At 39.7% G+C, this 23,710-nt stretch overlaps 1 protein-coding gene across 1 annotated transcript; it reads right to left on the bottom strand.

Moving 5' to 3' along the window:
• Positions 1-1,088: 1,088 nt before the first annotated feature.
• LOC139465414 (glycerol-3-phosphate dehydrogenase [NAD(+)], cytoplasmic-like) lies at positions 1,089-20,341 on the bottom strand. The gene is made up of 9 exons (XM_071247125.1): positions 20,273-20,341; positions 8,758-8,938; positions 6,731-6,871; positions 5,703-5,844; positions 5,089-5,201; positions 4,613-4,733; positions 4,015-4,124; positions 3,007-3,113; positions 1,089-2,157 (listed from the first exon to the last, which is right to left on the bottom strand). The coding sequence occupies exons 1-9, from the start codon at positions 20,317-20,319 to the stop codon at positions 2,061-2,063; spliced, it is 1,059 nt and encodes a 352-aa protein (XP_071103226.1). The 5' UTR covers positions 20,320-20,341; the 3' UTR covers positions 1,089-2,060.
• Between the last annotated feature and the right edge of the window lie 3,369 nt (positions 20,342-23,710).

The raw sequence follows: 23,710 nt of genomic DNA, 5'->3' as shown, positions 1-23,710 counted from the left end.
TTAGGATGTCTGGATAGCTGCTTCACTGAAGACACCCAACAAGTGTTCTTCACATTTTCGTAATACCTGACACTTACATTCTAATTCCAGTACACAACCATTACAGCACACATATCTTCTTACATTACGCAAGTTGGATAACATACTCAGGATATGGGTATTAATACTCAAATAGGACTTTGCAGAAATTATGCCTTATGATTGGATCAAGAAAAATCTGATCAAGGTTTATTGAATGTATCTCACAACATTCAAAACTATGACCTTCACCTTGACCGAGAGGAAATCTTGAGGTAGGAGGTTTATCATCACTTTAAAGAATATATGTAAGTTTTATCGCAAGTAATTCACAACTCAATGGACACAGAGATTTACAGATTATCTGCACGTATTGATGTGGTAATCCCGCCGCGTTGTGGCATGGGATTTACAAGCTAAAGTCGCTCAGGAAAGATAATCCATAAGTCCTTCAAGCTAAGCTGGTACATGTATGTCATTGTCTGTGTAGATTCAGGAACAACTCCATGTACATGACCACACAATCCAGGGACCTGTTCCACAAAAAGCCATCTCTGGGTTACTTCTATTTAAGTTGTATGGAATCTACGATGGTCTGAACATGAAGATCTTTGTGGAACCGGGCCCTGGCCTTTCTCGGGGAACAACAGTGTCAGACACACACCGTAGGGTCAGTCAGTAAGTCAGTCAGTCAGTCAGTCACAGTCAGTTAGTCAGTCACAGTCAGTCAGTCAGTCAGTCAGTCAGTCAGTCAGTCAGTCACAGTCAGTCAGTCACAGTCAGTTAGTCAGTCACAGTCAGTCAGTCAGTCAGTCACGGTCAGTCAGTCAGTCAGTCAGTCAGTCAGTCACAGTCAGTCAGTCAGTCAGTCAGTCAGTCACAGTCAGTCAGTCAGTCAGTCAGTCAGTCACAGTCAGTCAGTCAGTCAGTCAGTCACGGTCAGTCAGTCACAGTCAGTCAGTCAGTCAGTCAGAGTCAGTCAGTCACAGTCAGTCAGTCACAGTCAGTCACAGTCAGTCAGTCCAGTGGATGCAGTCAGTCAGTCAGTCACAGTCAGTCAGTCACAGTCAGTCAGTCAGTCAGTCAGTCAGTCAGTCAGTCAGTCAGTCAGTCAGTCAGTCATAGTCAGTCAGTCAGTCAGTCAGTCAGTCAGTCAGGTTTTATGCCACTTTTAGCAATATTCCAGCAATATGGCGGGTGACACCGGTTGGTGATACTAGTTGGTTCCCCAATTGTTCTTATATGTTACCCTGGTGTTCATATGCGCACAGCTGGAGTGCCTAGTGAGTTGTTCCCCATAGATGTAGCAATGCAGATAAACCTGATGGCCGAATGATCGCATCCAAAAGCGGGAGAGATATGACAATTGATATTGAGAGATAAGGTACAGATTATGGAAGTGAGGATTGTGAGAATATGCAGCAAATACCTATTTGTGCATAAAATGGACCTGTCCAACATTGCTGAGGTCGGATTCTATTCAGGGAGTCATTATCAAAATACAGGTAAATATTTTTAAAGTTTGTATATTTCATCATTAGAGGCTGTACAAAATGTTGATATCTCATATAAGAAAAAAGGACTAATGGTTGTTGTTTATCGTACAATAAAACACGGAAGGGAAAATAAACCACTGCAGGGCTGCACCCCTCAAGGAGTTTTCTCCCTGCAGTATTTTATTGTACAATAAAAACCTCCACTTGTAGTTAATTTCTTAAGAATAATATGGTAGCCTCTTCTTCATAATCACCACTCTATACACACACAATGCCATAATGGATCCAACAGTAAATGTGACGCCATAAGCAGCTTACAAGAGAAGTGACATTTTAAATGTTCCAAAAAAGAAATCAACATAACAGCTGCATTATTCAAAACATGTCCGCTCATTTAACAGTCTTAAAATCATGAACTAACACAAACTTATACAGGAAATCCAATCAGGTGAAAGCAGATTTTGTTTTCATGGTATTGCAAACAATTTTTAGTTTTTTGGAATTTTTTTAACAATCCTCATGAAGACAACTAACAAATCAATAATGCTACATGTGCTCCGGGTGGTTCTTCAAGCAGTCCATGAACCCCGACACCTTCGTCTCCCCCTTACATATCCTGTGGATGGCTGTGAATAAGGGGAACCTGGAACAATAACACTGGGTCTTACTGGAGGTGAAAAGATACATCGGTGTGCTGGTGCATCATGAGTTTTCATGTGACGATACGTGTATGTATCCTTACAAGACAATACACTTGCTGAAATATCTTACTATTCGTTTAATGACCCCTGGCATTTTTGTTAGTCAGATATAGCAAAATGTGTTGTAATTAGCGTTTCAAATTCACTACTAAAAATAGCCACTACGAATATGTGTTTACGGCTAGCTTTTCCTTTTGAACCTGCTCTGTTTCCTTACAATTTGATGTAAATATGCGTATCGTGATAGGTATCTGATCATGACCTATGTATTGCGATACGTATTGTATCATGACCTTGCTGTAATGTTACGTCCCTAGATCTTACACAGCATGGTAATATACAACATTAGGCAAACAACAATAGTTGATACAGGGAATAGTACACTGTATGCCTACTTGGACAGATAAACATGTCATCAAACAAAATGAACTCTGTTTTCATAGATTAGACAGAGAATGCTGCATGACGAAGACAATAGCTCAGGTGGACATAAGGCTAAAAAAAAAAAAATGATGTTGTTCATAAGTATTGTAGCATTTCACCGCCGGGCTTGTGTGTTCGAGATGCTGAATATTTTAATATATATATATATTTTTAAATGGAAATAATGAAACGTGTGGCGGACTTTATGATGATGCAGGCACTGCCTGAGAACCATACATACGTGCTTGAACAACAACAAAAAACAAAAAAATACCGCCCACTCGCACTATATTTTCAAAAGCCATTGCCTGAGGACCAATTGTTGTATGTTTTTAAGCCTAATCCTGCTGACAAGAAGACTGGCGTACCTGCTCTCCATGTCCTTGTTCTTCAGCATGTAGTTCACCTCGAAGGCCGTGGGGGGACCCTGCAGCTTCTGGCCATTCAGCATCTCCTTCTCCAACTCCTCAATTGTCTAAACAGTCAAGCATACACAGTCAAGCATACACCATAAATCAGGAAATTAATCAGTCGCAAAATACATGGTAAGGCTTTTGAATTTAAAAGCAATTAAAGAAATGTTTGACAACTCAGATTGTGTCAAGTTTGTCAAATGAATTTTGCATGTTGTTTACAGACTGGCTTTTTGAAAAATATTATCCCGTCACTGTTCACATGATCAATATCACCGTCCTGAAGACATCTAAATATTTTTTCAAACATATTTTTGGTCCACATTTATTTCAAGGAGATCTATTGGTATGTGGTAGTAAATACTGGGGCCAGTATAGGACTGGTTATTTTCATTTCACCCATTCATCATGAAAGTAGTCCATCACAGACGGTGGAACGGGTGAACAAATATATCTATGTTTTGAGTGAGTGAGTTGGGTTTACTCCCCCTTTGAACAGTATTCCAGTTATATCAATGCGATACATGTCTCAGACGAAAACACACAAGAACTGGTTTTGTTTGTTAGTTTACTTGTTGTTTAACACCGCACTCAGCAATATTCCAGCTATATGACGCCGGTCTGTAAATAATTGAGTCTGGACAAGACAATCCAGTGATTGACATCATGAGAATTGGGATACCACGACATGCATCTATCAAGTCAGTGAGCCTGGGTTGCTGATAACCTATTCTACCCCGGATCTCAATGGGTCACAAGAACTGGTATTGTGCTGACAAACGTAGAAACGGCGTCTCAGACGACTAGGCCCCCTGTGTCCCTTCCATGTGTTCATAGCATGTGTCAGGCCAATATTTCTATTCCATGACAAACAAATGTGACTTTGATCTTGAGGTGAACATTGATCCATCTCGTGTCCCTACATTACACGTCACGTGTTGTACCACCTTCACCCCTGCTCACCTTGCCTGTCTTGGCATAGGCTTCTGCTACCCTTCTGTTGCGGCCTCCGTAGCAGGTGGTGACCAGGTCAGCCACTCCACAGCTCTCCAAGAAGGTGCTCTGAGACGAACCTACACAATCACAACACTTCAGTTCAACATGGGGTATTATTGGTGTTCAGCAACATTACAGGTGTGTCATGGGGGCCTTTAATAACTTTTATGTAATCAAGACTGGAATCCAGGATGGGATCCATACACAGTTTCTGAAATTGGTCAAAGGTTTTTATTCCAGGATATCAATCACATTATGTCTAACCATATCCCGATTCTTTGACTACTGAGTGAGTTGGACTTTCTTTAGTTATTCTAATAATCGAGTCTGGACCAGACAATCTAGTCATTGACATCATGAGCATAGATCCATGCAATTGGGATATGACAACATGCATCAACCAAGCCAGCGAGCCTGACCATCCAATCCCATTAGTAGCCCACAGCAAGCATAGTCACCTTTTACCACAAGCATGGATTGCTGAAGACCTGTTCTAGGCCAGAAGTTCACAGGTCGAGTTGGACTAAACACTACTTTGAACTGCCAGTGTCACCCGTGTTCTCACCTGGGTAGAAGACCTCACAGAACTTGACCATCTCCATGAGTCCGAGTCTGATGACAGCTGCCTTGGTGTTGTCCCCGTAGCCCAGTCCATCAGCGAAGCCAGCACCCACTGCCACGATGTTCTGTCACACAAACACTGCACGTGTCATCACCTGTTTCACACTGTCCCTTTCCATCGTGGAATCATAACCAAAGACTGCCCCAATTTACTTTGTATATGTTAAATGCTTCATAAATCAAACGGTTCTTTGACTCCAGTACCTGACTATCACATAGGATGAACATCTTCAAGGAACAAAACCAATGTCTAATAAAAGAAACTTGGATAGAACAAAACAACTGTGAAGAAGTGGATTTCAATCTCCAACACATGGGCAATAATGTCTAAATGTGACCTGAAACAGGTCAAAAGGTCCCATCCTGCCCCTCCAAAAAGACCTCTGCCCCTCCCACAAGACCTCTCCACCCTCACCATACCTTCAGTGCCCCACAGACCTCCACGGTCTCCTCATCCTCAACCACCACGATGCGGAAGTAGTCAGTCTGGAAGACTTCCTTGAGGACAGCTCCCAATGCCTTGTCCTTACATCCTGAAAGTGTAAGTAGCCCCATGAGTATGTATCAACTACACTTGTACACAACACTTTGTGGGTTGTCTTGGTCATTTGTCCAGCAATATTAGCAATAGAAATTGGCACTGGTCCTGTAGTCCTTGCCAAACTGCCCAATAGTTAAGCTATCATTTGCCATTTTGAAGGGTTTTGCAATATGTTATCATTATAAGGACTAGTGTACTAAAAATGATAGTGTCTACCACTGATTAGACAGCAAAACTTGGGCCGAGTGAACTTGGAATGTGGAATGTGTCTGTTTCAGTTTTCCTGACCATGTTTTTTGTAAGCTGGGTTGATAAGGACATATCATATATCTCCATATTTCATTGAAGATTTTCCTTTAATAACAGCCAAAGTACTTGAGATCATGCCAATTCACCATCTTAGACCTATAAATGGTAAAAATATTTTCATATCCACAGCAATCAGAAAAGACTGTCACTTCTATGGTGTCATGATGACGTGTGTGTAACTGACCAATAGTAGCTTCACAATAGTCCTCCTTGGCCACTTCATTGGCAATGTTGGCTCCCATCAAGATGGTGCAGGGGATCTTCAGCATTTCTCGGATTACATCGGAGATGAGCAGGATACCACCTCCCTCGGCCACATCAAAACCCTGTAGTAACACACACACAAGTCCATGAAGACAAACATGCATTGAGGAGAAGTACACAGCACATGAGGAAGCCACCTTTGGGGCCCCACATTCAAACACTGTAGAACAAAACATCAAGGGCCCAAGAACCCACTCAATTTTGAAAACTGTTAGGTAAAAGTTGATTGCCTGGCGCCAGAACTTCAAGGCGCCACTCATGTGTTGTTCCTGGAGTCCACACTGACAACCCAACAGGATTAATGTCTCAGTCACTAAAGAAAACCCTCTTCTATTATTGACCATGTTGACTATTGCAATCTTCACTATTCTTTACTTATACAGAGTAGGGCTGGCTATCGATATAGATCATATAGATCTATAACCATTAACGTAATATTGGGCAATTATCGATCATTACCAGAAAGGTAACTTTGAACCAATATTTAAAAAAGTCTGAAAGAAATCAACATATTTCAAGTCACTGGTGAGGGGTGACACATTTGTGCATTGATTACTTTGGGGACATTTGAGATAGAACAAAACCAGTTGCTTTCCATCTTCGGCAATTAATATAATTGACAATAACACGTCTGTTACCGTACAGTTAAACTATATTTCATCACATAAGTCTATGTAAGTCATTATCGATGACACAATTTACATATTGATAATCATTAATATTTTTTCCCTTCAACAGTTATTCTGATTAGTGCTCATACTCTGTGCTAATGATTGCAGGATATATCAGGCACAACAATAAGAGGCCTGATTCGTCTTGATTAAGGTGTCCTCAAACTCCATAGACAGTTTCTTGTATGTTATTACCAAACTAGACTCTAAGACCAACATATATGTTACAGAACCTGTGACTGTAGGTCCTGATGTATATACATGTATATTTGTTCACCTTGATGAGTGTGACTGCAACAGCACCCTCCTTCATGGTCCCCTGCAGCTGTTTACACACCCCACGCACAAACTGGTGGGGCAACACGAAGATGAGGATGTCAGCATCTGCAGCGGCATCCTTGACGTCCGGGATGGCCACCTACATTAACATGATGACACCGGGTCAGTGGATATCTCACCATAGTCACCGTTAAAAATATTATCCCATTTATGTCTTCTAGATATAAAAGAGAACAGAGCTCCAGATATGCATCAGAAATGCAGAAATACGCAGTAAAATAAAATCCAAGCGTATCAAATACGCAACGAACGTTACAGATAAGCTACAAAAATAAAACTTGTGCGTATCATCAAAATATTGTGCAATAACCCTGCATATTTCATTAGAAAATCAGCAACTTATTTTGAAATTATAAACGGGCATTCCGTCAACCTTGCCAAACTCCACGAGGACAGTTACATCACGATCATTTGCCATCACACTTTCTTGTGGAAGTATCGCGGAATTTTTGAGTCCTATAAAGCTCTCGAACCCACACGACACCATTTTGCAGGGACTAGATGAATAGGGTTTTTAGATATTTAACTTAAATACCCACATGTGTAAAAACTAGTGGGTAACAGAAATGTGAATACCCAGATAGAATTACTGATACCCAATGATTTTAAAATGCATGGGTAAAATACCCACAACACCAAAAGCTTATCTGGAGCTCTGAGAGAATATACAGAATATTGTATCCAAACCTATAGCAATGCAGGGATAGAAATTAACAGTTTTCGTCCACTAGTCCTTATAATGAGAACATTCAGCAAAACCCTTAAAAAGAGCAAATTTCTACTAGTCCTTTTGATTATTACCTTAGCTATTGAGCAGTTTGGTAAGGACTACAGGACTAGTGCCAGTGTTGTTCATGCAATGTTAGATGTAAAACTTTCAGTACTTGTAGAACAATATTGACAAAATAAATGCAACTTAGGAATGTATTGAAATCAGTCCCAGTTAAATTATCTTTGTTGTTGTTATACATAGAATATGCCCATCACTCATTCATAGATCTACATGTCCAACATCGGTAACACTAAAATAATGAAACATCCCAATATGTGGGACTCTCCATCAACATGTCTGTTGAAATTATCCAGATTAGGGTTTCATAGTGTTTGCAGTGACAAGTACAATGATGCTCACACTCACAAAACATGTGATCTCACTAGCAATATGAGCAGGAAACTGAAACACATCCCCAGGACCACACACAGGCCTGACTGACAGACACACACTAAGTTGGAGGTGAAAAGACAATTAGATTTAAATACAGCCATTAAACATGTCAGACTTGGATGTACTGCTCCACTGCAACATGACAGGGCTGTCCTTCCAATCAAGGGACACTGAGGACACAAAAACACGGGGGCGCTTGGGTAACCTAGTGGTTAAAACCTCATGCACTCACTCTTTTGGATTATTCAATCATTACATAAATATATCCATAATGCAGAAAGAAAAAAGACCCACTGTTATGATGATATTTGTCTATCCTACACTAAGCCAAGAAGCTCCATGCTACATTTGAAGACAGCTCATTGATAAATCAGTGTTAGTCCCATAGTCCTTGCCAAACTGCCCAATAATTAAGGTATCATAAGGACTAGCAGAAATTTGACCTTTTTGGGCTTTGCTATATGTTATCATTTTCAGGACTAGTGGACGAAAACTATTAGCTTCTTTCGCTGGATAAATGCAAATGATACTTGCATCTTAATTGTTTAGAATTTCCTGTGGAGAATAATCATGTTGAACCAGATCAATGGTTTTAATGTCAAGAAACAAATGTAACATATGATGGCATGTAAAGTAATTTGAGTCTTTGCCAAAAACTTTTAAGTGTACAAACCCGAACTTGGCCATAAGCTTCATTTACAAGGCCAAACAGTCACTGTAATTCACTTGTACTAGTGGTTGATACATCAATGCCGGATCAGTCAAACCAACAGGTAGGCGAGGTGTAGAAGGATACATACCACATTCTCTGGTAGCTTGATCCCGGGTAGGTACTTGACATTCTCATGATCGTTGTTGATCAGTTCGGTCAACTTGCGGCCATTCACCATCTCCTCAAACACCCACATGCGCACCTCCTTGTGGAACATATCGGACTTCTCCAATGTGTTGTTGCCAACTATCTTTGCAATGGCCGAACCCCTGTAACAGAAGCATTTCAGTTTAGTCACACAGGGAGTTTGAATGGGTTTGATGAGTTACTGTGGACAAACTCAATACCCTGACCCGATTTGTAAAAAGTTGCTTCTAATGAGGTACCACGTTCTAACTCGGTGCCCCCACCAGATTCTCACAACAGTTGCTTCTAATGAGGTACCAAGGACTAACTCGGTGCCCCCACCAGATTCTCACAACAGTTGCTTCTAATGAGGTACCACGGACTAACTCGGTGCCCCGTCATGATTTTCACAACAGTTGCTTCTAAATGAGGTAACTAACGGTGGACTAACTCGATGTCCCCACCAGATTCTCACAACAGTTGCTTCTAATGAGGTACCGTGGACTAACTCGATGTCCCCACCAGATTCTCACAACAGTTGCTCCTAATGAGGTACCAAGGACTAACTCGGTGCCCCCACCAGATTCTCACAACAGTTGCTTCTAATGAGGTACCACGGACTAACTCGGTGCCCCGTCCAGATTCTCACAACAGTTGCTTCTAATGAGGTAACTAACGGTGGACTAACTCGATGTCCCCACCAGATTCTCACAACAGTTGCTTCTAATGAGGTACCGTAGACTAACTCGATGTCCCCACCAGATTCTCACAACAGTTGCTTCTAATGAGGTACCACGGACTAACTAGGTGCCCCCACCAGATTCTCACAACAGTTGCTTCTAATGAGGTACCACGGACTAACTCAGTGCCCCCACCAGATTCTCACAACAGTTGCTTCTAATGAGGTACCTCGGACTAACTCGGTGCTCCGTCCAGATTCTCACAACAGTTGCTTCTAATGAGGTACCACGGACTAACTCAGTGCCCCGACCAGATTCTCATAACAGTTGCTTCCAATGAGGTAACTAACGGTGGACTAACTCGATGCCCCCACCAGATTCTCACAACAGTTGCTTCTAATGAGGTACCACGGACTAACTCAGTGCCCCCACCAGATTCTCACAACAGTTGCTTCTAATGAGGTACCTCGGACTAACTCGGTGCTCCGTCCAGATTCTCACAACAGTTGCTTCTAATGAGGTACCACGGACTAACTCAGTACCCCCACCAGATTCTCACAACAGTTGCTTCTAATGAGGTACCTCGGACTAACTCGGTGCTCCGACCAGATTTTCACAACAGTTGCTTCTAATGAGGTACCACGGACTAACTCAGTGCCCCGACCAGATTCTCATAACAGTTGCTTCCAATGAGGTAACTAACGGTGGACTAACTCGATGTCCCCACCAGTTTCTCACAACAGTTGCTTCTAATGAGGTAAATATCCGTGGACTAACTCGGTGCCCCAACCAGATTCTCACAACAGTTGCTTCTAATGAGATTGATTACCGTGGACTAACTTGGTGCCCTCACAGGATTCCTGAAAAACCATAGCAACAAAACTCAGGACCCTCTTAATTTTTTAACACTGCTGTTATCCGAAATATTCCATCCATATCACAGCAGCCTGTACATAATTGAGTCTGGACCTGCTGGATAAGATGATCATATCACAAATAGAGATTGTTATACGAGCATGTGTGTCATACTGAGTGTCCGAATTTGTGTATATCCTGAGTGAGATCAAGGGTAATACATGAATTCTTTCACAAGTTTTGTAAAATCAGTATGACACACATGCAAGTGTCATATACTACTCAATGTTTGCAAAGGATCACTACTTTATATGGTAACACGTCAAATTGTGTGCATTTGTTGAAATAGCAAAAGACAATATTGCGTGAAGACATGTTTAATGAACAAAAGTCTGTTGTCATAGCACACATTGCCAACAGACAGCATGTGAGTGAGTGAGTATGGTTTTATGCCGCTTTTAGCAATATTCCAGCAATATCACGGAGGAGAACACCAGAAATGGGCTTCGCACATTGTACCCATGTCTGGAATCGAACCTGGGTCTTGGGCGGGACGGGCGAACGCTTTAACCACTAGGCTACCCGACCGCCCCTCAAACAACATGACTGATCCATGTGATGCAATCACAGCCTGGCGCCGTCATCTCTTGCACCCAATGTGTCAGGATGGTGGCCAAGGGAGAATTGTTCCACTCTCCAGTAAGGGCATTGCCAAGTTCGTATAGAGTTGCTATATGAGCAGGTCATCGATCAAGGTCGATCTGCAGCTCATTCCACGTGTGTTCAATAGGGCTGATCCAAACATCTGGTATCGATTCCATGCCCTACTGATCACATTCTACCTGACACCAAAGACATTTGCAACGTTTGCAAGCCAAACAGACTAGTTTGATATTTGTCAGAAGCAAGTGAGCTGCTTATAACATATTAATATATTGAAATCACAAATCAAATAAACATATACTAGAATTGCATAACTATCAGACTGGTTTCAGCATGTTCAAGTTATTTACTATGGCCATACGTGAACACATAAAGCACCAGTAGCATGGTGCCACATGTTTAACAAGACCATACCGAACAGATGTCACATGCCTCACATGAGAAAATGTTGTATTAGCAGAACTCAACAAGTCCCAGCACAACTAGTTCAGTTCGTGTTTCACAATTACATCAATTTCACACATTATCCCTGCCTAGCAATCTATACAAAACAATCTGATTTACCCAGTATCATGTGAACATTAACTGTTCCATATTCAGGCTTATTCAATAGAGGTGTAACGATACGATACGTATCACGATACAGTGTTTACTGGTACAAGCTAAGCCAAGTTGATGTCTTTCTGCTATCTAAAAGATGTGACAAGAACAGTTGAAGTAGATATAAGGTGTTTATTTACTGTTATAGATCTAGCAAATTGTCAGCAATACAGTATGTTTTACTGAAACAACAAACTGGCTTTGAAACCGTTTTTCATGTTTAAAAGTATTTCATGTTTAAAAGTACCCCCCTCTGGGGGGGGTCAATATTTTGGAAAAAAAGAAATTTGAATATTATGCGCAGTACCCCTTCAGCGAAGTCCGGCAAACGAACGGGTGATGAGAAACTTCGTCAGTACAAATTCGAAATTTGAGACAAAAATTCACCAGACATGTTTATTTACCATTTAAATTGTATTTTTTGTTCAGCTAGGCATTGTTTTATATCCAGGGATTAAGATTACCTTGTGTATTTTCTCGTAAACTAAGCCGGACACAGCAATCAGCTGTACACACGTTTCCTTGGAATCTACGGGTGATTCGGTCAAGACACACCCAATGATATAACTTTACAGGATTTTAATGCAAGGATCGGCAAAAGTTGTATCTGAAACTATTTTTTTATCAGAAATAGTATATTCCAATATCTTGTTACTTTAGATGCAACTTTTACTAAACATATTTAAAATAATAATAACCCTAAGCGAAGCGGCTGATCGCTATTGCCGATTATTATTCTTTACACAGAACCAGTCTGACCAGTCACAGTCAAGGCTCCCGTGCACGTGATCGCGAGAATTACGTGTTGACATACAATCGTCCAACAAAAACAAATATGACTTTTAACGATTCAAAGTATGGCATTTCTGATATATGTATCCATCCTCTGTCAACTAAAGTTCGTTTCAAGGCATCAATAGCGGTAATCTGACCGTGGTTGCTGTTAATAACGGTGAGTTGTGCGATCTTCCGATCGCTTCACACACGATTTCGCCGAAATTAATTAAAACAATATTAAAAGGAATTTAGAATAAAATTAATGAAATAAGTTATAAACATAAGTCCAGATATACAAAGAACACTTTTTATAGCCAGACAGTGTAATTACATAATAATTTGCGAAACTTCAGTATGGATTTGTTGACATGGTATTTCCGGTGTTACGTGCTCACGGTAAGGTCTTTCCATGGGGGAAAAAACATCAAAACTCATTAATTCGTGTATAATGCGCATCCCCTTCTACACAGCTGTGTTTTTTGGAAAACAGTGTGCACTATACTCAAGAAAATACAGTAAGTAAAAATGTGTTATGAAAATATCATATGTATCACGATACATGCTTTCCAAATCGATGCATCGTATCGTGGGCTGTGCATCGGGATACAATACTGTATTGCCGTATTGTTACACCACTATTATTCAAGATAAGATAGTTTTGATCAGGAAAACAGGCTTTTTCAAGGTACTGATTCATATAACATGCATGGTGCACAAGATGATTTCTTGTGGATACACATGGTACTGACGAAACAAGGTACAGTGAGAAACATGTTACTGAGAGAAACAAGGTACTGAGAGAAACGAGGTACTGAGAGAAACGAGGTACTGAGAGAAACGAGGTATTGAGAAAAACGAGGTACTGTGAGAAACAAGGTACTGAGAAAAACATGGTACGGAGAAAAACATGGTACTCAGAGAAATGAAGTACTCAGAAATGTGGTACTCAGAGAAACATGGTACTGATGAAACAAGATACTGACAAACAAGATATTGATGAAACATGGTACTGAGAAAAACATGGTACTGATGAAACAAGGGCTTAAAATTTTCTATAACTCCTCACCCCTAAAATGTCTTTTAGTGACTCTAAGATGAAATCCTTGCTTCCATTTGCCTCATTTTGTGGTGATTTAGGAGCAAATAAAGATGTTGTACACAACATTACAAAATGGCTGCCAGCTTTGTCATTCGGGATATGTCTTTCTTTGAGTTACCCACTCACATGACCCCCGTAATTACACTATTCAGTGTTAATTTAAAAATTAATTAAACACACACAGAGTAGGGTTGACATTTCCACTAGCCAGACAGGCCATCAACTATTTGTTTCAGCAAGCCTTACATAATTTTAACTGGCCACGGGGCAATATTAATTTGACCCCTGCATGCTTTTTTTTATTTCAATTGAATTGATAGGGAACTGGGGACACACAGTTCGTGATGGTCCTAGAAACTTGATGCTGAGCCCACATGGTAATGCATCTACAGTGTGCCACATACACACGATGCGACAAATTGAGCATGTTTAGACCAATAACCAGAAACAATATGAGTTATTCTACCATGAACATGATGAATATGGAATTTACTCCATTCTGATTGGTCAATCAGAGGCTATTAAATCACAATAACCCTCCTCTGATTGAAACAGCTGGTTTGACAGACGCATTACCGCAGAAGCTAATATTCATAGAATAGTACCATTTTCAGTCATTGTCGGTAGGCATACCATATTCGATGTAATAAGCGCCCTTCTCTGATAAGCGCCCACGGCGATATTTGCGAATATATTGGCTAGTGAACAATCCCAATCCCAATTAGCACCCCTTCCGATTGACTTATTAATTCGCGTATGATACGCACTCGTGTGTTATATGCAACCTTAATTATGGGCAATTAAATTCAAGAAAAATATATCTGTCGTACATGAACACGTAATTTATCTTTCAACTCTGTTTTTTTTTCACCATAATATTTTAATAAGAGCCCCCTATTTCTAATTTTGAGAGCGCCCTGGGTGCTTATTACGTTGAATACGGTATTTAAATAACTATATCTACAATAACAGGTTACAAAATGTATTGTTTGATTATCAATTACAAGTGACATAACCAAAACTAAGAAATGTGTGGACAGCAAATGCTTAGGGTTTCTTAATGTGTGAGCAAAGACTTGTAGCAAGATCACTCTTTTGTCTTCCTTTGTGATCACTTATGACAGGTAAGCCAAACACAATCTATATCCATACAAAGGGGGCTCAAAAGGAAATGCGTTCTGTTGTGACCTTGACCTTCCCATTGCTCAACCATGTTTCACAACCTTAAAGTTGACTTTGACCTTTGACATAAATCATGACCATTGATGGGATGGGTTTTTTTTTAAAGACATTTAACTGTCTTACAATAACCTTAAAGCAGTGCGTTTTTGTTAGATTGTTTTCGTGGTCTTCACCGTTGACCTATACATGACATGTGCCAAGAGACTTACCCAGGACCACATGGAAGGAGTCTATGGAAGAAAAATGTCAATAATCTTTACGTAACAGTCATGAGAAAACTCAATCGCGTAGCTCAAATTCCAACAAAACCTAAAAGCAGTCCTGTTTCATGGGGCTAATTATAGTGAATGTGTGAGTGAGTTGGGTTTAACGCCACTTTGAACAGTATTCCACTTCTATCACTGAGTATCAGATTAACGTGGGAGAAAATCCCGAAGTGATGCAGGTCTCAGACGTTTACCACTTCGGTGAAGCCCACAAGCACAGGTATGGAGCTGACAAACGTAGAAAAATAATCGGGGCAAACCGAGATTGGCTACTTGTGAAGAGTCAGAGTGTATGCAGCTGCCCGGGAGAGATGTGATGGGAGTGCACATTTGCCAGGTCCTCACAGTCTAGTCTTGCAAAAGGGGGCTTCAAGGTAAGTCAAACACTGACCCTCACAGAAGATTCAATGACATAAAAAGTTTGAAGAAACATCATCTGATCGAAAATAACTCCTAGAAAATAGTTCACATACTCTTATTTCTTTATTAACATTACTGTAATACATTGAACAACATAATCCTTCTGCCCTGCAAAACTGGGATAAGACACGTGAATACTGATTTCTACAGCCTTGACCCAATAACAAGAAAAGACATGTCTGAATGTACAGTTTCACCGGATTACACTATCAACCACCATTGGGTTATGTCAACATATCTATTCTGCTTAGGCCTACAAGATTTCTGTCTCAGTGTTCATAGGAGTTCAATTTGGACCCTGGATGTGGGTCAGTCATAGCCTCAGCCTGTGTTAACACAGGCCAGAGCATTCATCAGGTCTCTTTTAGCAAGGATGTATTTAGGATAAATGATTCCAAGCTGTGAAAAAATTAGCTTGTTCAAAGTGGGGATTTTTTTAAGTTCATATTTTCTCTTTTTCAGAGGAATTTTAATATAGCGTTATACATTATTGAGTGAGTACGGTTTTACGCCGCTTTTAGCACTATTCCAGCAATATCATGGCGGGGGAGACCAGAAATGGGCTTTATACATTGTACCAATGTTGGAAATCAAACCCAAGTCTTCGGTGTGACGAGCAAACGCTTTAACCACTAGGCTAGGCTACCCGACCTCCCCCGTTGTAACAATGCATTCAATACAATAATATGAAATTAAGCTTCTTACTCTTTTTTGGTCCTGTTATCAGTGGAATACAAGTCTCCTCGACCAAGACATAAGATAGGTTGTAACTGTATCTACATGGAATTCCCATTTAGAAATATTTACTGACAACTGCCGCAGAGTTGGGACCAAACACTAAATCTTGAAATTAATGTGTGTGTGTGTGAATCAAATGAGAAAAATGTGAGTGGTCTTTGCTTGCATTGATTAAACATCGCATTTCCAGTCAAGTCTCCTTAATCCAACTATCGGCTTTATCCGACATTAATGATGGGAACTGATTAAATCAGTGCTATATAGACCTGTTAATCCGACTCTGTAACTCCGACTCTGACACACCTAATTTGCAACGAATTGTTTAAATCACTTATTAATAAGTCTCGTTAATCATGTTAATCCGACACAGTGATCAGTGTACTCTGTGGTCATCTGCCCGCAAGAACACAGCCCCGTGTTTGGATGCGAGACGAGTCGACGAGTAGCTGCATATTTCAACGGCTGCAGAGATAAACTTGCTTAACAATAAACAATAACTGCTTTAAATAAACAAAACAGGATTATTCAAATGCCTAGATTGCCTCAATCTCATTCAAATCAGATACAAGTTCTCGCAATCGCTGAGGACATCCCATTACAGGTCATGTCAGAACGACATTTCGCGGACTTTGACCAATCAATGAAATTACCAACAGGAAGTCGACAAAAGCCACTAAGAAAGCAGCTTTCTTAAACATTGCGGCACTAGTTTAAAATTGGCGAATTCCAAATGTATTTTGAATCAGTCATACAGTTCGTAACAGTTGTTTTGTGTTAAACTCTAGAAGTTGCATGATTAGAAAACATATTCTGCTAACAATGTAACATAACAATATAAATATTTCCTTTTTCCTTTTGTTTTATTACAACGTGTTTCAATCATTATCTATCGTGTAGTTGTCTGATTTTCGATCACGAACGTTGATTCTACCTAATTTCGTTTATCCGACATACTTGTTAATCCAACATAATCATATGCAACCAACAATGTCGGATTAACAGGACTTGGTCTTTAATCTCAACATTAAGACCGCCTAACTTCATATTTTGGATTACAGATATACCAACTTGGACATAAAAACAAACAGCTATGTATATATTCCACAACACTGTTTATTGAGCAGAACTTGTAACAAGTATATTGTCATTCAAACACTAGAAATTACATAATGGACATCATGTGAATTGTCACAGTAAGGGTCAAGAGTTCTACTTACTCGTGTCAAACTATGCATCACTGAGTACTCCAGCAAGTCCAGACAGATGCCACCCACACAACACAGTGTCTTAGTTCTTTGCAACTGCGTCAACTTGAGTTGGTTTTATTACTTTAATTCCTTGGAACTTATTTTATGCCAGGCAATAGCATAAACACATAAGTTATCTGTTGTTTTGAGGAAAACACTATATTGTTTTTACAGAAGTACTCTACTCTAGTATTCTAGCAGTAATAACCTGTGCTATTTTCTGTTTGATAGGACTAATGATGGATTAAGGTAAAGATTCGCCTGCAAACCTCACAGAAGCCATTTTCTCTATATTATAGGATAGTAATTCCGTGGGCTTGGGAGGGGGAGTCGCATTTCTGCTTGGGGCAGTCGCAGTGGCATTTCTGCTTGGGGCAGTCGCATTCATTTGGAGACTTATTCATTTCAAGATTTACAGTATCAACCTCCGAGCAGGTTCAGATAAATCCCTGTAGTACACATGCTGTTGTGAGGTCTACAACTGAAACTGGTTACAGTACTGCTACATATGCCCATGTTTGACAGGTCACAATCAATACACCTTGTTGTTGCTTATTAGCTTAGCAAAAACATACCATGTGGGTACAAAGTCCAATCGCCTTCACTGCAGTATTGACATTAAAATGTCCCATAGTCCATCGGCCTATAATAGCTTAACTCACAAGAGCTCCATACCCTGGGCTATAGATCCAAATAAGGATAACATTATCATTATTAATTATTATTATTATTATCATTATATCTCAGTAACATATCTTTATGTTAGCTGCAGAAAATGTATCCTTCCATCGCTTCATCTTCATCAGTTGTTCAATATGTCATCTGTTACAAAACACGCCCATATGCACTATAAGATTCACAAAAACTTATACTGACTACAAATAAACAAAATACTATTACAATCTATACACATGACATACCCATCTCATCCTTAATCACTTACCTCCAAATATGTAACACTTTATTTTATCTACTGTGAACTTTAAATAAAGTTTAAACCTCTAGCATCCATCATCATGTTCTATTTTAATAACATTACTTCCAGATTGGGAAAACACATATTGGCTGTAACACATCCTTAAAGCAGAATGTTCCATACCTCCAGCTACCATAACAAGAAGGTTCTAGTTCATTGGCCATGACCCTCAGTTTCAGCCAATCACAGGCTTGATTAATCCCAGATGGAAACATGGGTATTAGCTCTCATAACCATGTCAGACTATCAGTGGGGGTTGGTTCAGTATACAAAGAATCAAAACTATCCTACAAATGAGAATTCCAGTAACCTTGACCTTCTATGAAGATCACTCAAAATTAGACCATTTCAATGTCTCATTCGAAGAATATATATCCTTTCATCCTACTACAGCAAACACTTCAACCATACTTTTTGAGGTATCAGAACCATAAAACATGTTTGAGTGGATGACCTTAAGAATGAATTTCACCTTCAAGGACGATACAGAGCATCAAACAAACAGGATGCCCAAAGGTGGGAATCAGTGTAATACAATAGCACATTCTCCTCATTGAAAGTAGATCAACGTAACCAAGTATTGTAATTATATGATACGATATTTCAAGTCATACACGTATAAGCATGCAAATCACATAACTTATGTGCAGAAAAATGAATATTAGAGAATTACCCTAATTGTCACAAACCCAGTTTCACTAACCTACAACTAAAGGTTGTGTAATTATTATGTCACTACACTATATTCCTGTTGCTATGACATCACGAAGAAAACACTGCTGCATATTGGAAATTGAGATATATCAGTACCTTATTTAGCAAAATTGCAGTTCACTGTGATAACTGGCTCTGGCTGCCAGTTGTAGCTTTCACTCAGATACTTTGGGCTAGTTGTGTGGGGGGAAATAGTTTGATGGGCATTACATAGAAGCTGACAGATGAGAAAGTAGGCAAAAATTTATGAATAACATTAACAGTAAATAAAGAAGTTATCCATAAATTGTGTCTACTTTGTGTTGGGGTAGGTTACCCCCAACTCTATCCTTAGCCCTTGGATCCCCTTTCATCAAGCACCCTTTTACAATCCTTCAGGATAGGAAGCTCTTTCCTATAACACTGCCCTTAAGTTTAGGGAAATCCATACACGTTTTCGAGTGTTTCAATTGCACATGTGCATCTAGGTCAACATTCATGTGCTGATCACAAGGCAAAACAGAAAAAATTACTTGTAGTAAAGTGTTGGCTAATTAGAAAAAAATGTAATTATGATACTTTTTTGTAATTAAAGTTTTATACACAGCAGAGGCGGATACAGCTTTTTTTTAAAAGGGGGGGTGCACAACTAAGACCTTTTTATTTTCTTTGGTGGTAATTTTTACAGAAATAAAGATTTTTTTCGAAAAAAAAGGGGTGTGTGCACCCCCCACCCTCTCTGTATCCGCCCATGCATGATAGATGCTGTAAGAATATTTGAAAAAGTCAAATACAACAATGAATTATTTTATGCAAAGAATATTAACAGTCCATTTTCCATAATGCCTGCATGTATGACATGTGTATTTGTTTCAGTGGCTAACAAGCGCACCTTGGCAAAATAATGCTAAACATTATCACGCCTCACTACATGCACAAAAAAGGTGAGAAAAACGAAAAACTTTTTGACATTTTCCTTTTGACAATAGCCTACATCATACAGACAGCATGAACTCATCTCGTTAATCATAACCTTAATTTGTACTAGTATCACCTACATTTGAAAGTGTCAAACTGTTACCACATGACGTATGCATATGTCCATTCCAGTGATTCCACTGATACTGGTAGCATAAATGTTGGCACTTGCAAGTTGCACGAAATCTCAGAAATTCTTGCTCTGCAGACAGTGCCACCAACAATGCAACATTGGCAATATATGCGGTGCATCTATATGCAAGTGATAAGCAGACGAAGGTTTAATATATAGGAAGTACTTACCAATTTCCTGAGCCGACAACACATATTTTCTTTGAAGATTCTGGCATCGTGCAAACTCTGTGAGTGAACTCTGTTAGACACACCGTTGACACGAGAACGCTTACAATCAACTGTGACCTCCGAACCTTGGTTACTACCGCCGCCTATCGGTGAGAAAATGAGGTGAGAGGTAACTCTTGTTCGACTTCAAATTGCTTACCATATTTGAAAGTAGGACAGTGATTCCGACACATATCCGTACGGATGCGTCTCACAACCAGTCGCAAATGGTTTTTTGGAAGGTTCAGATTGCCGTTAGATGTTTACAAATCAAAGAAAGGGAACAATACGTCTTTGGTTCAGTGTTGTTAATATTCCTGATTTTTTCTCCAAAGATTTATGATAAATTAATTTTTTTTAAATTGAAACCAAAAGCCAAACTGTTCACAATTAGTCATTTTCCGATGTCAATTTATGTACAATATGCCACTTCATAATTGTTTTCTTTTTCATGAATTTCAAATAAAAATATATCTATAAAACAGTAGCAGTAGTGATTGTAGTACGTAGTAGTAGTGGTAGCTGTAGTAGTAGGAGCTTTAGTAGCAGCAGAAGTAATAACAGTAGTAGTTGTAGTAGTAGCAACAGTAGTAACAGTAGCTGTAGTAGTAGTAGTAGAAGTAGCTTTAGAAGTAGGTATAGTAGTGCTAGTAGTAGCTGTAGTAGTAGTAGTAGTAGTACTAGAAGTAGCAGTAGGTAATATTAGCTTTATAACTAGATAGAAGTAGTTGCTGTAGTAGTAGTAGTTATAGCGGTAGTAGTAGGCTGTAGTACTAGCACCTCTAGAAGTACAAGCAGCTGTTGTAGTCAGTAGTAGTACAAGTAGTAATAGTAGTAGCAGCTGTAGTAGTAGTAGTAGCTGTTGTAGTAGAAGCAGTACGAGTAGTAGTAGCAGGAACAGCAGCAGTAGAAGTAGTTGTAGTAGTAGGCTGTAGTAGCGTAAGTGTAGTAGTAGTAGTAGTGACTGAAGTAGTAGCTGAAGTAGTAGTAGTAGTAGTGATGGTGGTAGTACACTAGAAGTAGTATTAGTAGTAGTTGCAGCAACAGTAGTAGTAACAGTAGCTGAAGTAGTGATAGTGTAGTAACATCAGCTGTAGTAGTAGCTGTAGTAGTAGTGACTGTAGCTGTGGCAGCAGTAATAGTGACTGTAGTAGTAGTGGTAGTAGAAGAAGAAGAAAAGAAGAGTGAGTGAGTGAGTGAGTGAGTGAGAGAAGAATATAGCAGGATAACATAGCTACCAACAAGACAATATTTTGAAGATGAACTTTCTCTTTAATAGAATAAAACAACATTACATCAGGGTCGGTGTGTATTTTGAGAATAAGAAGTACCATCTTAATCATCAACTTTAATGAAATTAGTAGAAAAAGAATTGTGTTGTGCTAACACTACAGGAAACTCAAAGGTCTGCCCCTAGAATGTACAGCCTCAGTTCCAGGCTACACCATGCCGATGGAAATAAATGAGGGAACGCTTAGTTGTAGACACCTAAAGTGATATGCTATCATGGGTTCCCAGCCTTGTCTACCAATGGAAACAATGCACACAAACACATCTCAACATTTGATTCTGACATGTGTTGAATTGTGCGCGCGCTATTTTAAATGTACTGACAGTAAAGCTTATTTCCCCATATTTTCCAATGTTCCCTTACTCGTTTCCACCAGTATATTCTGTACAGTACATTCCATGCTGACGGGCTGCACTTCATCACAGGCAGCACATTTCTTCAGACATCAAAGTGACCAGGTTTTCTCTGTTGATGAAAATGGACAAAATTGGCAACCGCGCTGTCATCAAGTATCTCCAACTGAAAGGGCCAACTCCAACAGCCATCCACGCAGACATAGAGTCATCTTTAGATGATGATGCTCGTTTCTTGTCGCTGTCAAGAGGTGGGTAGCGGAGTTCAAGGGGGGAAGAGAGAGACCCTCGAAGATGACCCAAGATCAGAAGGACCTTCAACTGCCACCATGAACTAAGTTGTAAGCTGATGCCGACATGTACGCGTAATTTAGGGATGTATGTATCGCAGCTGTGTGTGAAATATGTGTGATGTCATGATGCGTCTCATTACCGCCATACATGGACGTTACATGGCAAACACTATCCAATATGGCGGAAAGTTCGCTTCGGCGTTCGTGTTTGCTTATTTTCTAAAACATTTTAAACGATTCTTGAGTAATAAAAAGTGTGTGTGTGTGTGTGTGTGCGTGTGTGTGACGTCAGACGGTGAGAGCACGAGGAATGACGTAATACATTGTGCACCTCGGCATGCATGCAGTTATCATATACACAGCGGAACAAGACGATCGGAATGTTTTACAAATTGCCGCGCCATCTGGCGTTCTGTATTATCAACGTCCTTTCGTGCTCACTGGCGTTCTTTATTGTAAACGTCCTTTTGTGCTCACTAACGTTCCTTATTCTAAACGTCCTTTCGTGCTCACTGAAATTCTCTATTCTAAACGTCCTTTCATGCTCACTGACGTTCCTTGTTCTAAACGTCCTTTCATGCTCACTGACGTTCCTTTTTCAAAACGTCCTTTCGTGCTCACTGACGTCCTCTATTCTAAACGTCCTTTCGTGCTCACTGACGTTCCTTATTCTAAACGTCCTTTCGTGCTCACTGAAATTCTCTATTCTAAACGTCCTTTCATGCTCACTGACGTTCCTTTTTCAAAACGTCCTTTCATGCTTACTGACTTTCTCTATTCTAAACGTCCTTTCATGCTCACTGACGTTCCTTTTTCAAAACGTCCTTTCGTGCTTACTGACGTTCTCTATTCTAAACGCCCTTTCGTGCTCATCGACGTTCTTTACTGTAAACGTCCTTTCATGCTCGCTGATGTTCCTTATTCTAAACGTCCTTTCGTGCTCACTGACGTTCTCTATTCTAAACGCCCTTTCGTGCTCATCGACGTTCTTTACTGTAAACGTCCTTACGTGCTCACTGACGTTCTTTAGTGTAAACGTCCGTTCGTGCTCACTGACGTTTTTTCGAACACATTGTTCTTTCTTTTTTTTTGACGTCTTTTCGTAACATTTGACTATTAATATTGCGTACTTTCGACCTTCATTTCAACTTTGTATTTTTTTAACCGGCGTCTGTTTGTTTTCTATTTTGACCTTTATTAGTAACATTTTGTTCTTTATTCGTAATATTTGACCTTTATTGCGTACTTTTGTCCTTTTTGTCAACTTTATATTTTTTTACCGAATGGCCATAAGTATGAATGTGGTAGAGAAAAGTATATATCGAAATTAAACAATATGCATAAAACAAGACGTTAATTATCAGTCTTATAAAATCCGAACAACTGATGTTATACGTTCACTAGCCATATTGTTGAAACTTTTATTCTCTGTCAGGCATTTTTTGTATATCATGTATGTCAC

The sequence above is a fragment of the Haliotis cracherodii genome, unplaced genomic scaffold (assembly GCF_022045235.1).
Source record: "Haliotis cracherodii isolate W230 unplaced genomic scaffold, xgHalCrac1.p SCAF_18, whole genome shotgun sequence".
Classification (NCBI taxonomy): domain Eukaryota; kingdom Metazoa; phylum Mollusca; class Gastropoda; order Lepetellida; family Haliotidae; genus Haliotis; species Haliotis cracherodii.
This window is presented reverse-complemented; position numbering and strand designations above follow the sequence as displayed.